Source organism: Lagopus muta, chromosome 9 (assembly GCF_023343835.1).
Source record: "Lagopus muta isolate bLagMut1 chromosome 9, bLagMut1 primary, whole genome shotgun sequence".
In the NCBI taxonomy this organism is placed as follows: Eukaryota; Metazoa; Chordata; class Aves; order Galliformes; family Phasianidae; genus Lagopus; species Lagopus muta.
In genome coordinates, this window is record NC_064441.1 from 17,306,617 (window position 1) to 17,320,134 (window position 13,518).

The 13,518-nt window shown below is 41.0% G+C and overlaps 1 protein-coding gene across 11 annotated transcripts in view; it reads left to right on the top strand.

Annotated features, from left to right (window-relative positions):
- The window catches only part of SPSB4 (splA/ryanodine receptor domain and SOCS box containing 4), a 169,069-nt gene that overhangs the window by 82,903 nt on the left and 72,648 nt on the right, over window positions 1–13,518 (top strand). For 9 of the 11 annotated variants that reach the window (XR_007378916.1, XM_048955303.1, XM_048955305.1 and 6 more), the window contains one exon: window positions 648–1,504. Coding sequence is in view for 10 of the 11 variants with exons in the window: in XM_048955303.1 (XP_048811260.1) it covers window positions 811–1,504 (694 nt within the window). In the remaining variant the exon portion in view is untranslated. Of the gene's footprint in view, window positions 1–199; window positions 393–647; window positions 1,505–9,330; window positions 9,516–13,518 lie in introns of those variants that run through there. The other 2 variants (XM_048955308.1, XM_048955306.1) reach the window with 2 other exon arrangements.

The window sequence follows — 13,518 nt, forward strand, 5'->3', positions numbered from 1 at the left end:
ATATAACACAGGCATTGGTTTGTTTACTTTCCCTGTGCCCCTCTTCAAAGTGACAGAGCTGAGATTCCTCTCTGTCAGAGATGCTTTCACACTTTGCTAAACAGGGTGCCCTAAAAATAAACATATAGAATTCTTCAGCCGTTTGCTGTTGGCTTCGTTTCTTCTAGAGGAGCCCAAAGCTGAAGGGGCTTTTTTTTGCAAGGGCCCAGGAAAAAGAACAGCTAGAAATGGAAGGAGATGTAGTGCATATTTCTGAGAGTGTGAAACAAAAGAGTAAGTGAAAGTGAAGATGCAGCTAGACACCAAGTTTATTGCTGTTGCTGGGGAATACCATGCTCCTTTCTCAAGACTGCTGTGAACCTGGCCAGACAAAATGGGTAGAAGGGCAGAAGGTGAGGAATGTCTGTATCCTATTATGAATTGGAGGAAATGACTGTCTGTGCTCTGTGTGCTGGTGGGCTCAGAATATGCTGTCATCAGTCTGGTTAGTGTGGTACGTTACAGAGCAAAAAGTGGTGAATTGTCAGCTTTTGTGTTTCAAATAACTACCAGGGAAAATAAGTTGTTCTTTAAAAATATGCTGTGGGTTTCCTATTGACTTTCTTAAACTAACTGGAAAATTTCTGTTGTTTTTTGTTTTTTTCCAGGAACATTTTTTTCTCTGAAAACATTGCTGCTAAAAAGCTCCAAACAGGAGAAGTAAATTCAGTCATCTTGTCAGGCCGCTGGCTCAGTGTACAGGCGCTTTCATGAGGTAACATTGGGCCAAAGTCAGCTTTTCTTTCTCCTTGGTAAAACTGCAGCCAAGCAATGGGCCAGAAAATCTCAGGGAGCATAAAGTCTGTGGATGTGAGGGAGCCCCCTTTTAGGCCAGTGAAACGAGAGCTGAGAGGCCCGGATTTCTGTAAGCCTGCACGGCTGGACATGTTGTTGGATATGCCCCCTGCAAAGCTGGAGATCCAGTACAAACATGCTTGGAACAACGAAGATCGCTCTTTAAATATATTTGTAAAGGAAGATGATAAACTGACTTTTCACAGACACCCCGTGGCCCAAAGCACAGATTGCATCCGAGGCAAAGTCGGCTACACAAGAGGGCTCCATGTCTGGCAAATCCACTGGCCCACGAGGCAGCGGGGGACTCACGCGGTGGTGGGAGTCTCCACAGCCGAAGCGCCACTGCACTCGGTGGGGTACACATCACTGGTGGGCAGCAACAGTGAGTCATGGGGCTGGGATCTGGGGCGCAACAAACTTTATCACAATTGTAAAAACCAGCCTGGGGTCACGTATCCTGTCTTCTTGGAACCGGATGAGTCTTTTGTACTCCCAGACTCCTTACTGGTGGTTTTGGATATGGACGAAGGAACGCTCAGCTTTATGGTAGATGGACAGTATCTTGGAGTGGCCTTCAGAGGACTAAAAGGGAAAAAACTTTACCCCATAGTCAGTGCGGTTTGGGGACACTGTGAAATTACAATGAGATACATCAATGGACTTGACCGTAAGTCTTACCATATTTTATTACGCTCTCTTTCAACTCTTCTCTTTTTGAATTTGTTTTATCTTTTTATCTTCTAATGGTGAGCCATGTGTACTAGGGGATGACTGTTCTTTTTGAGTAAACTGCATCCCGTAGTTTTTACTCACAACTAGTATCAATGAGGATGGTGTGGATTGCATCAAAATATTTTCTTTTGCAAGAATTTTCTGTCTCAACATGCACAGCGGTACGATATCTGTCTCCAGTGGGAGTGAGCAGACTGAGGGGAAAAAAGAAATCTTGAGAAATTTCTGGATATATTGAACAGTGAAGCTCTTGTTTACTTGAGGATGTGTTTTAAATCTGTAGTTTTCAAATAGGATCTTATAAAAGTTTACAGTGGTAATGGGAACTCTTGAATAGTGTGTAGAAACATATGTGAATTCAGACCGATAGGCTTTCTTTCCATAGTTGTCTTCCCTGGACCCTCAGAAGCAACAGTTGATTCCTGAGAATCTGGAAACTCTGGTCAAAAACTGCATTCAGCATTTTTTTCTGAAAAAGAGTCCTTCTCTTCATTTCAGAAGGTGCTCTCTCAGGGTATTTTCTTCTCTACAAATGCGGTTTCTTGGATTAAGCTTTAGCTGGTTTTGATCTAGAGGCATAATATAAAATCAAATACTTCTGTAGTCAGGAGCAGCATGTTGCTGTTGTGTCCCTAAAGTAGCACACTGGTGTGTGTGTTGCAGGCTGAGTTTGATCCATCTCTTCTCACTGCTTGGGATCTACCAGATCCAGCTGCAGCTCAGAGTACGGTAGCCCAGTTATTGCAGTCAGCTTATGTGCTGCTGGGAATTATGCAGTGGAGGCTGAACAAGGTAGTAAGTGAACCTTTGTTCTTGTTAATACTATATTATCTGACTCACAGTATGAGCTGGATTTAGCAAAAAAAGGTTACTGAACTACAATTCCTAGATTTTTGGTATGAGTGGAACTTGTCTCGTGCACTTACTATTAGATTATTCTCTTTCTACAACACCTATGTCTCTTTCAGTTTGTGATTTATAAAGGAATTTACTCTTCAATTAGGATAGAGTGGTCTGTTTTTTCCATCAAATTAATTCTCTGCTCGTTAGCACTGCATTTGACATACAAAGTAGAAACATAATTAAAGAATGTGACCCTTATTAAGATTACCCTATTATAAGCATCTATTATGGGCACTGGGGGGTGAAGAATCTTTATCTGGAGAAGCCATGTCTGAGGTTATTATAGTCAAATGCTAAATAGCTTCTTGAGTGCTTTCGTACATCTATGAAAATGAAAATGGCTGTTGGAGGATCCTAAGTATTTTGCAGTTACTTGGACGTTGTGGTGACAGCTTGCTACAGAGTTTTTAGAAGCTGGTGGGAGTGGGATGCTTTTGCAAACTGGAGATTTGTGTCTGAAAGCAATTTCTATAGTGCTGGGAATATCGGCCAAGGTAAGCAAAGTACAGCTTGGCTTGGTCCACCACATCTGCAGAAGGAGCCATCCCGCATTCCTTTTGTGCCCTTTGCAAGGCTGCTCGAGGCAGCACTAGAAAGATGAAAACGAAGGAGGAGAATGTGAATGGGTTTGGTAGAAATCATAAAATAAAAGGGGATAAGTAGGGAAGCATGGCTGTGGACTATGAGACAGCAGGCAGAAAAATTCCCATCCGGTCTCTTGTGGGTTATTACGGTTGGAAAGACAGGATGGCTTCCTTAGATGATCCCAGAGGAAGACAGAATAATTGTTTCTAAGCACGAACCCATGGCTAAGAGTAAACTTGTAAACCACGCTTTTATGTCCGCATGAATGCTGACCTGATCATGTGAAGAGGAAGCTTAAAGCCACTTCGCCATGAGGCACTTTGACATCCTGGAATCACGTCGTTTGTTATCACATGTTCACTGCTCCCTTACTGTCCTGCACAATAACAGCATTCAGGAAACCAAAGTAGCTTGTCTAGCTGGTGCTCTAAAACAAATATCTCCTCTGTTAAAAGCTTTTCTGTCCAGCCCTGCATGTGTGTGTGTTTTTTGTTGTTTGCTTGCTTTTTAACCTCAGGAATTTTCTTTTTCTTTTTTTTCTTTTCCCCCTGGAGGTATCTCATGCTGCTGGCTGCAGCTTTTGGTAGATCTGGGAGTGGTAACGTGGCTGCTGGTGAAATAGTGCTGTCAGACAGTGACTTGTAACTTGCCATTTGCTGATTGATCGTTACTGCTCAGCGCACATTGCAGCTTAGGTGTCTGTTTATGTGATGTCTTACAGGGCAAGCAGAGACCTTGGCAGCAGGGATTTTCAGCGGTTCAGGTATTACAGAGTAGGGCTGCAATTTGAAGCTGAAGAGTGTATTTGAGACTATGCAAGTTCAGAATACCGAATTTTGGCTTATACATGTCATATAATTTAAAAAATTTATTTGCAGTGTATTGTCATGGCTGTGACAAGTAGAAAACATGTAAGATCAGAGTTTTTAAAATTACTTTATCTAAAGCAAAATGTTTCTGATGACTGTAAATTGCTTGAATTGTTTGTTTATTTTACAAGCGTAGGTACAAGAAGTCCTCTATGCCATACCTAGTGGTTATCATGTGATTTCTAGAGCTGGTAAGGAATTCTACTCTTTATCCCAAACTATTTCCAAGTATTGGATGTAATAAAGAAGCTGTTTGGTAGGTGAGCAGGATTTCTTTTTTTTTTACACATAGAATGAGTAAAGATGTTTCCAAACCTTTTAAAGAGCTTCATTTTTAAATTTGAACTTTATCCCACTTTTCAGAGGAATTTCAGAGGCAGCCTCTTTTTTTTTTTTTTTTTTTGTCTGGCAAGAATCAGTACTTTCTGATGATATGGTTCATAAGTGGAAAAATATGTATGTATCTATATTTAATCACTTATGTGGTGACTTAAACAGGTGTCAGGTATTATTTTTGTTTATTTGGACTGTCTATACTGCTCCTGTGTGGTAAGAGCTGCTATTTTCGTAAGGAACCTGCCTAAATAAAGAGCTGGATGTCAGGGTTTCTTTGAACAGGAGTGGACAAGCAGAAGCCTTTTATAGTCTGAATGTCTGCAGTGTACCTATTTCTGTTCAGAAACATATGTCCTATGGAGGCTTTCTAGTCTCGGAGGAATAGTCTGAGCCTGAAGCAAGTTTTGGAAATGATCAGTGTTGCAGTGTGTGCGTTTCTTCGTGCAGTTCTGGGGTGTAGAAGGAAGGTGAGATGTGTCTGGGGCAGCAGTCGCTGTGATGCCCAGGGAGGGAATGAGGAACAAAAAACGGAGCTGGTAAAGGCACGGTGGGCAATGACCTGAGCTGCTGACATGGGGGCTGTAAAGTACTAAAGGTTGAGGAAAGCAGGGGGATAAAAGAGAGATGGAATTGAAGCAGTAATTGGTATGTGTGCTTGGGGATTGTCTCCATGGTGGTTCCAGCTGTGAAGAATGAAGTCTCACTTTTTTTTTTAATCTTTTTCAAAGATGAAGTTGAAACCAAGAGTTACATTTGATATGAAATGATAATTTGTGAAAATCCACCTGACCGCTTTGAATTACTCATGAGTTTGTGCAAGATGTGTGATTTAAGGAAGTAACTTTGAATGTTCTGTTGTAAACCTTTCCCGAAGCTTCAGAAGCTCCTTTGAGCATCACATATGGATGGGTAGCGACTTCCACAATGCAGTCTTCTGCTCACACTTGAGAGTCCAAGAGCTGTGGGTGTGGGTCAGAGTTTGGGAGGGAGGGAAGGTGGACAGGATGGAGAGCAGTCCTAACAAGCATGCTCAGTTCTTCCCTGGACAAACTTCTTTGATCAAACGCTATCTGTGTTTGCCATGTTGTTGTTTTCTCGGTGTCTGAGTAGCACAGAATTTTACATCAGATTTCTGACTCACTGTTTATTGCAGTAATTAAAAAAAAAAAGCACAAATGCACAGTGAGGACAGGATGTGTTGTTTTTCAGATGCTTTTTTTTTTTTTCATCAGAGTACTTTGGTGTTTTAAAAAGTGCCGGGCTATTTATGTCTGTTGTCTGATGAGGAATCCTGGAGACTATTTATAGACTAGAAAAGAGAAATAGCAAAGTGCTGCAGATCTTCACAAATACACCAGTACTTGTGTGTTTAAACAAAGCGGTGGGAGGACCCCATAACAGTGCTGTGGTGGGAACCTTCTTCGGAGTAAGTGAACTGAACACAGTGATTTGTTTTGTTCCTGAAAACTACCTGCCAGAACAGCCAGCGTTTGGAATTCCAGCGGAATGTTTTACAGAACATCCAGAATACAGACTGCCTGCATTAGTAATAATAATATGTGATCCACAGACACACGTAGGGAATTTATTAGTGCAACTAATAGGTACAAAATTTAGAATTTAGTATCTTTCGGAGAATGCAGAAGGAGTCTGCAGAAAGGATTTCTAGGTATTGTGCAAAGCAACAGAAGTGTCTAAATGGAAGCTCTGCATTCCCCGTGGCTGCAGACTGGCAGGGCCTCAACCTGGGAGCTGCTCTTTGTGCCTGTGTCAGCAGACCTGAGAAGAACCAGCTGGGGGTGTGCATCAATGCTGTCCTTCTGGCATGTCTGAGAACACCTGGTGTCACTTGCAAATTTCTTCATCCTACATAGCATGCTTCCACTGGAAGCACAGAGCAGGCTGTCCCAGCTGCTGCTTCAGAGTGAAGTCTGCTTGGGATACGTGGTGGGATGCATCCCCTCCTTACAGACTCCATCTCAGTGTGATCCAGACAGTTGTAAAGAAAGTTTCTAGTGTGCCATGCCTGTGCCTAAACTCTTCATTGCTGTGTGTTTGCATTGGGGAAGGATGTATCAGTGTACAAATCAGCTGTAGAAGTCTTGAAATTGCATGTAGAATGAAAGAGCCCCGATTTTTTAATTATGACACTGTAGGAATTGACAATCAAAAGCTTGCACCTCACTGCCAATGTTCCTGATTATAAATCCTTAAGCTATTTCTTTAAGAGTGAATGAATCTGACGAGATGTGGGGCTAATGCTGCCCGGCAGCTGTTTGGTGGTCCAGCGGAGTTCATGATTTACTCCTAGAATTATTTTGCCTTTGGAAGTTGCAAGAAGGCTAACTCATGCAGTGGGGGAAAGCCAGGCTGGGCACTGAAGAAAGATCTTTCTCGTAAGAGCGGTCAGACACTGAACAGTCTTCCTAGAGGGGTCAATGCCCCAGATCTGTCCAGCATTCAAAAGGCATTTGGGCAATGTCCTCAATATCCAGCTATAACTTTGGGTTAGCCTTGAAGTGGTCAGGCAGTTGGACTTGATCACATCTGCAGATCCCTTTCAACAAAACTGTTCTACTGTATTCTAAATTTACCTACAGTGAACAAACATAGATGAAAGCAATCGTGTAAACTGTTTCACGTGCTAACAGCTTGTCCTCTGAGACTGCAGAGAGCTGCAGCAGACATAAAATTGAGGCTGTTTGGAGGACATTGGCTCAGTTTCAGGATGTGTATCAGTTACTGTATTGAGGCAGCTCAGGAGCAGTAATTCAAGGTTTTGGATGCTCTTCCTCTGGGCTGCCTGGGGAAATGGTCCTTGTCGCTTTGGCTCCTGCCTTCCTGAAGGTTGGCTGCTTACAACTCCGTGGCCCTCTGGAGGGGAGCACATGGGGTTTGCGGGCCTCTGTGTTGTTTCAAGCGCTGCAGGGGAGGAGGGGCTCAGGGTAAAACTGCAGAGGCTTTAGGGTGTGAGGCCTGTTCAAACCTTAGCCTCCCGGCCTCACTGAATGCCATGACTTAACCCTTGAATATTTTCCAGGCCTTGGCTTAGAGTTCTTCAGGATTCTTTGTGGACTGTATGTCTCAGCTAAAATAGCAATTTTGGAGCTCTGGGAATTAAGCACGACTACTTTCCTATTTCCTATTTTAATTCACATTGATCTGCCTGTAAAATGTTTCTAATGAATGTTTGTCATATGGACTCTTCCCCGCAGGCCCCTTTTTGCTGTGCGGAAATCTAAGTCAAACCTGCAGAATTACCAACTACCTGGAGTAATGGATAATTTCTCATCAAGCACACTGATTTTCCCCCAAGTGATTTTCAATTACAATTTTTAAATGAATATGTTCTTTGTTTAGATAAACCTGTTTGTTTAAATAAGGTATTACTCCAGAGGTTGCAGTGAAATAATGTCCTGTGAAGATGCAGCATTGTTAGATCTTAGGAAGAATTTTCCCTGCAGATGCGCAGTTAGAGGATGAAGTGGTAGTAACTGAGCTGCTAATGCTGTGAAGAAGCAATCTTTAGTTTTCAAGATGATTTAACAGAAAAAATGCCTTTCAGTTCCTGCTTTAGAAAACAGGTAGCTCGTTGTTGGGGCTTCTTGTTTTCAGTGGAATACCCACCTCTTCCCCTAGTTTAAGCACATTTCTTGTTCTCTAATTCTAATTTGTTGACATTTTCTAATTTATTCGGATTTGCATCCTTTTCTCAGAAGTTTCATGCTAATGCCTGGTCTCTTGAATATGCCACACGGTAAATTGGCTTTTTGCCCCAGCCTCCTCCTGCCCCTTCTATCTCTCTCTGAGATGCTCTTCTGGCATTCTTCAGTTCTCCAGCTTCTCTTTTCCCTTCCCCAGACAACTTTCTCTCTCCTTTTGTTATTACATGGCTATTAAAAATTAATTCTTACCTTTGTTGTTGTTGCTCTTAGCTTCAAGTAATGCAGTTTTTTTTTAAATTAATAACAGTGGAATGTCAGGTGCAGCATCACTTTTCCAAAAGATGGAAATGTCAGATCTGAGTGTGTGACTTCAGCTGCAGTGGTGAATCATCTTTGAAATCATCTGTTTGGGTGAATACTGAATACTTACAGATTTTTTTTTACTTGTATAAATTTACTGTAATAACACAGAATCACCAGATTACCCAAGGCAGGCAGTAGATAGTTGCTTAGTGTATGTAGCCAGAAAAACTTCTGAGGCTCGTACTCTTTTAAGATGAGCCATGTCTTGTTTTATGCAGCTTTCACCCGGTAAGACCTCCAGTGATAGAGACGAGAAGCCTCAGGCAGTTTAAGGCATACTTTGGAGATATCAGAGTTTTCTCCTCACAATCTGATCTAGTCTATGTATTTAGCAGGGAATCCAGTTGTCATTGACCTATGACATGGAAAGGTGCTGGTATACTTAAAAGTTCAGTAGCTCCTGAGGTGAAGAACAAGCTTCAGCAGTCTGCAGCTGTGTTATGGTTTGTTTGTGTCCTGGCATACCTGTGCTTTTTCTTCCCTCTGTCATTCATAAAGATACCATAGCTCCTGCCAAATCTTAGTTTTAAGGAAACAACAGAAAAGCATGCCAGTGTGCTCTCTTCACATCTCTGTTTCTGTTCTGAAAATTGAAGTGAATCTAATGATACATTTTGAATATAATATCTATTACTCTAAATTAGCAATTAAACATTTCATAGCCTTGCTTAATCGTTTTCTGAGTTTGCTGGAACTACTCAGCTATGTGATTCTCAAAGGTTTGTATTAGAAGCTGTGATTTGCAAGCAATATTTCTTTTCAGATTTGCTCTGTGTGCATTGCTGTCAGGCACAGCACAGCATATATCCAACCTTCCATGCTAATAACTACGCCTGGCAATAGATTATCCAGTATATTTATTTTGTTGTCAGAAATGTGCGTGCTTTCTCCATGTTGACTATGATTTCATATAAGTTTCCTCACAAATTACATTTCTCCTTATGATATTACTTTTAAGTGTGTCTGTAGCTCTGGAAGTTTCTTTCCTTTTCTAATCCTGAGCTTCTCGTACAGATGGCTTTAATTTTCTTCTCCTACAGGCAGGATAGCTGAAGAGAGACAGATAGCAGCCTGGCTTCTTTTATCCAGAGCAGTGTTTCACTCAGATAAAAGGTGGTAAGCTATGCTGCAAGCCATCATTTTGTGTTCCTTTTTTCTTCCATATTGTGTCTTTGAATTTCCTCTCCCTCGTGCTGTGTGGCTGCAGGCACTGGTGCACCTCGTAGTGTCCTGGGGCGAGCCACCAGGGGAAGCTTTGCCGTAGCAGTCAAGCCCTGTGTTCAGGTTCAGTCCTCTGCTGTCTTTTGAAGATAACAAATAATAGTCCTGTTAACGGAGACAGGACTGGATCAAAGCTGCCTCTCGCCTTATTTGGTTAGCATATATGGAGAGAATGTAAGTTACTTGAGTCTTCCACTTGGAACTGTTTTGGGGTGGGACTGATTAATCGGGTCTTTCTTCAGGCCTGTTATCAAAACAACCTTTAGTTTATCTGAAAAACTCCAGTACCAGAAGTGTGAAATGGGATGTCAGCGCTGAAATTCAGGCTTCAGGCAGGGGAGGTATAACGTAAAAATTACTGACAAAACTACACTTCATCTATAAGAAGCATGAGGGTTCTTTCCATTGCATAGGTACGAGTTTTAAATGTTAGTTGGTGTTGAAATACAGAAGTTAAAATGATGACGCTTTTTCCAGGATCTTGTCTGACATTCTGAGTATTGACCAGTATTCTCTATGGCTGGTTTTGGTTTACACATCTTTAGCACTGGTGCCAGTGATGTCTATTGTAATGGAAGCTTTATTCACTGATTGCGTTGGACAAAAGAATGGACTAAACAGTAATAAAGTGAGGCAGTGTTACTTTGCATCAGTTAGTCAAACCAAAACCTGTATTTTTTATGTGGCCATGCCAAAGAAAAGACAAATTCCATACATTTGCCAAGCTCTTAGGATGTAAAACAATGCAGGGTGTTACCATATCTTATGTGAATGTTTCTGGAAGTAATGAACTTCCAGAGCTGGCATGTCTTTCGATCTCTTTTTTTAAAAATAAGATGATTTATTAGAACTGTCTCTGTCAATTTCTTCACCTCGCTGAAGGATATCTTTCATATGCTTCTATTCTGAACAGCACAGCTTGGTTAGAAGTCCGATGTTAGTTTCTTGGAATCAGTTGCATCTGTCCTACCAGATGAAAATATAGTGTGTCTCTAGGAATGTTGTATGTATGACATCCTTTTTATTTGTTGAAAGAATTAAGTTTTCACACAGATTTTAATTAGATGTTTTCTGACTGTGTGCCAGTAGGCACAGCTGCCGTTAAGCACATAATACAACAGATTTTACTGAAGACTCTAATAAAGCACTGATTCTGTCCAGCAGGACTTATTTAGAGTAGTCCTGCAATGTTTGCAGTTTGCATTCATCAACCTGTGCATTTAAACTTGCAGGGTATAACTGCATCAGTGTTACAGAGCGATTTCTTGTTTTCCTGTATCATTGTTTGGCAAAACAAATGATCTTGTTCCAGAAAAAGCAATTTGTGAGAACCCAAAATTAAGCACAGAGTAGGCGACACTGAAACGAGAGGTTCACAGTTAGATTTTCTCAGAACAGGCATTTTTACACCACATCATGCTGCATCTCCTGTGCATCTGGATATTCATGTTTACACGTGCAGCTTGAACATTAAATTTAAAGATAAGACAATTGGTTTGCAATTAAAAGTAACTGTAAATGCTTAAAATATCACTCTTGTGCTTGTCACTGAATTTTTAGAAAGCCTTTGTACAGCACATTGAGGCTAAAAGAATTTCTTCCTCTTGTTTCAGCCAACTTGACAGCTGATGAGTATTTAATCAGGATAAGTTTCTTTCAGATCCTGATGCTCTTCTTCATTTTCTGAAGTTATTAATTTTACTTTTTGGCTTTCTCCTAGGCAGAGAGCATGTAACTGCTGTAAAAAATATCAGTACAAAACAAAGAGCATGGAGTTACATTAGTAACCTGTTCAACCTTGTACAACTGGAGTGCTTAGTATTTCTGTGACTGCCTTAATTCTGAATCATTTAGAATATGTAAAACATAGTATTTGAATAGGCTTTTTGTAAAATCTTTGTCTGTAGAGGTTAGAATAATTTGAAAAGCTTAGACATGAAGGAATTCCCTCGTGTTGGCTGCACTGACGTGTGCCATCCGGCCATGGGCACTGCCTGTGGATCTGCTGTGCAAACAAAGGCAGCTGACCAACACGCTCAGAGCGCACTTGGAGAGTGAGCACTGCTCCTCCAGCCTCACACTGTAAACCTTTATGTTCTTTGTGGTAACAACTGTCATAGTGCTGAACTTGCACTTAAAAACTGATACAAATTTCTCACTGATGTTATCAAAGACTGCCACTTTTCTGCAAAGCAGTGCTAGAGTTAGTGAGTAGCTTGGGTTAGACCAGGCTGGAACACGTGTTTTGGCTTCTGGAGAAATACCAGTTGGTTTCTTACCTCATACTGATTTTTCAGTGCACTGCAAAGTCTCCTGATCACATGTGTGGACCCGCTGTATGTTTGTTATTTTAACTAAAGCAATTGCTTTAATATGCTTTGTATGGCCGTACTCTTGCCTGCATTTCTACTTGATGTGTGCTTGCCATATGTGTAAACAATTTGCTGATTTTAGTGGTCTGACCTATTGGCCTCTGCCTGTATAAACAAATGAAAGCCAAAGTTCAGAGAGATCAGAGGGGCAACTTTAAACATCCTGCAAAACCTGCAGTCCATTAAGCATACATTAGTATTTGGTTACAGCCAGTCCTTTTGTACTTCCAAATAATTTGTTCATAACACATTTGGGAAAGCAGGATAGCTTCATCTGATGCATGGATATTTCAGGGCACTTCTGAATCTTTTTTGCTTAAGGGAACTTCTTAATCATGTGAGTACATATGTATGTGGAACTGTATTTCTGTAGCTACAAGAACTACAGAGTATCTATTTTCATTCTCTGGTAGAGGGCTGAAGCCCAGGCTTGGGTCTTTCATTTGCCTAAAGGCCTCACCTGAATTTGCGTTTCCCTTGGTTTAACTCTTTCTTGCACTGATGATTTCTGTATCTCTGAAGCTGTGGTTGGGGGATAGTCAGAAAGACAGAAATTAGATTGGGTGGAATGCTTGGAACTATTTGCCTGCTGAACTTCATGCTCATCTTCAGTGAATCATTTCAGGTGTTGATAGTCTGCAGGGTTAGGTGAGTCCTTTCTTCCTTAGTCCCCCCTCTTCAGACACTCAGTATGTGGGTGTGATGGTCTGGCATTTGTTGAATGTGCTTGTGAGTGTTGGAAGTGGTTCCTTGAAGAACAAAAATAGTCCACTGTTAGTGAGATTTAGCAGTTCTGACTTCCACATTTTTTGCCTGAAAATGTAGTAATCAACTTTGATTGCCTTTAATAACATGTTGTGCTGGCTGGTGCCTTTAAGGGATAGTGAAGAAGATACTGCTAAGTCAATATCAAAATTCTTACACTTCACAACTTTAGAAATCATGTAATCCTACTAGCAAGCTGAAATACTCTGCTAATAAGTCAAAAAGTTATTTCATTTTTTAAATTTCCATTCTGTTTCTCTGCCTTGGAGTTCCAATTGCCATGGATTTTGAAAGATCTTTCCTGTGCCAAAGTTTGCAGAGTAGGCTTGTAAAATAAATAAGCTGGATGAATAAGTAGGTGAGAGAGAGGGCTTGCAATTTTTTTTTTTTCTCTGAAGATACTTCTGTGGCTTCTGGATAGCACTATTACCAGCTTAATTAGAGATCTAGTTAGATCTGTTCTGTTTGATATGGGACTTTTCTGTCTGTAGATTCTTTGAAAGATGGCAACTTTGTCATGTGATACTATTGCAGGGTGATACCTTAAGAAAGCAGCTTTCAGTGGTATTTTCTAGTGTCAGAGGTAATGCTAGCATGTTTTACTTTTCATTTAGAGATTTGTATGTTAAAATTGGAGAGACAGGCAGTTAGAAAAGGGTCTGTAATGTACAAAAAATGACTGATAGCACAGGAGACAGATGACCAACATTCTTAAAAGAAATGTGTGTCAGGAGAGATGAAGTGAGAAGTGCCAGCAAGATCTCTGAAAAAACAGTTGAAAGACAATGTGAGGAAGGCACCTGTGCTTGAAAGGAAGAGGGAAAGATGGGGAAGTATGGTGTGGATGAAAAATGCAAAGCTGCTGATATT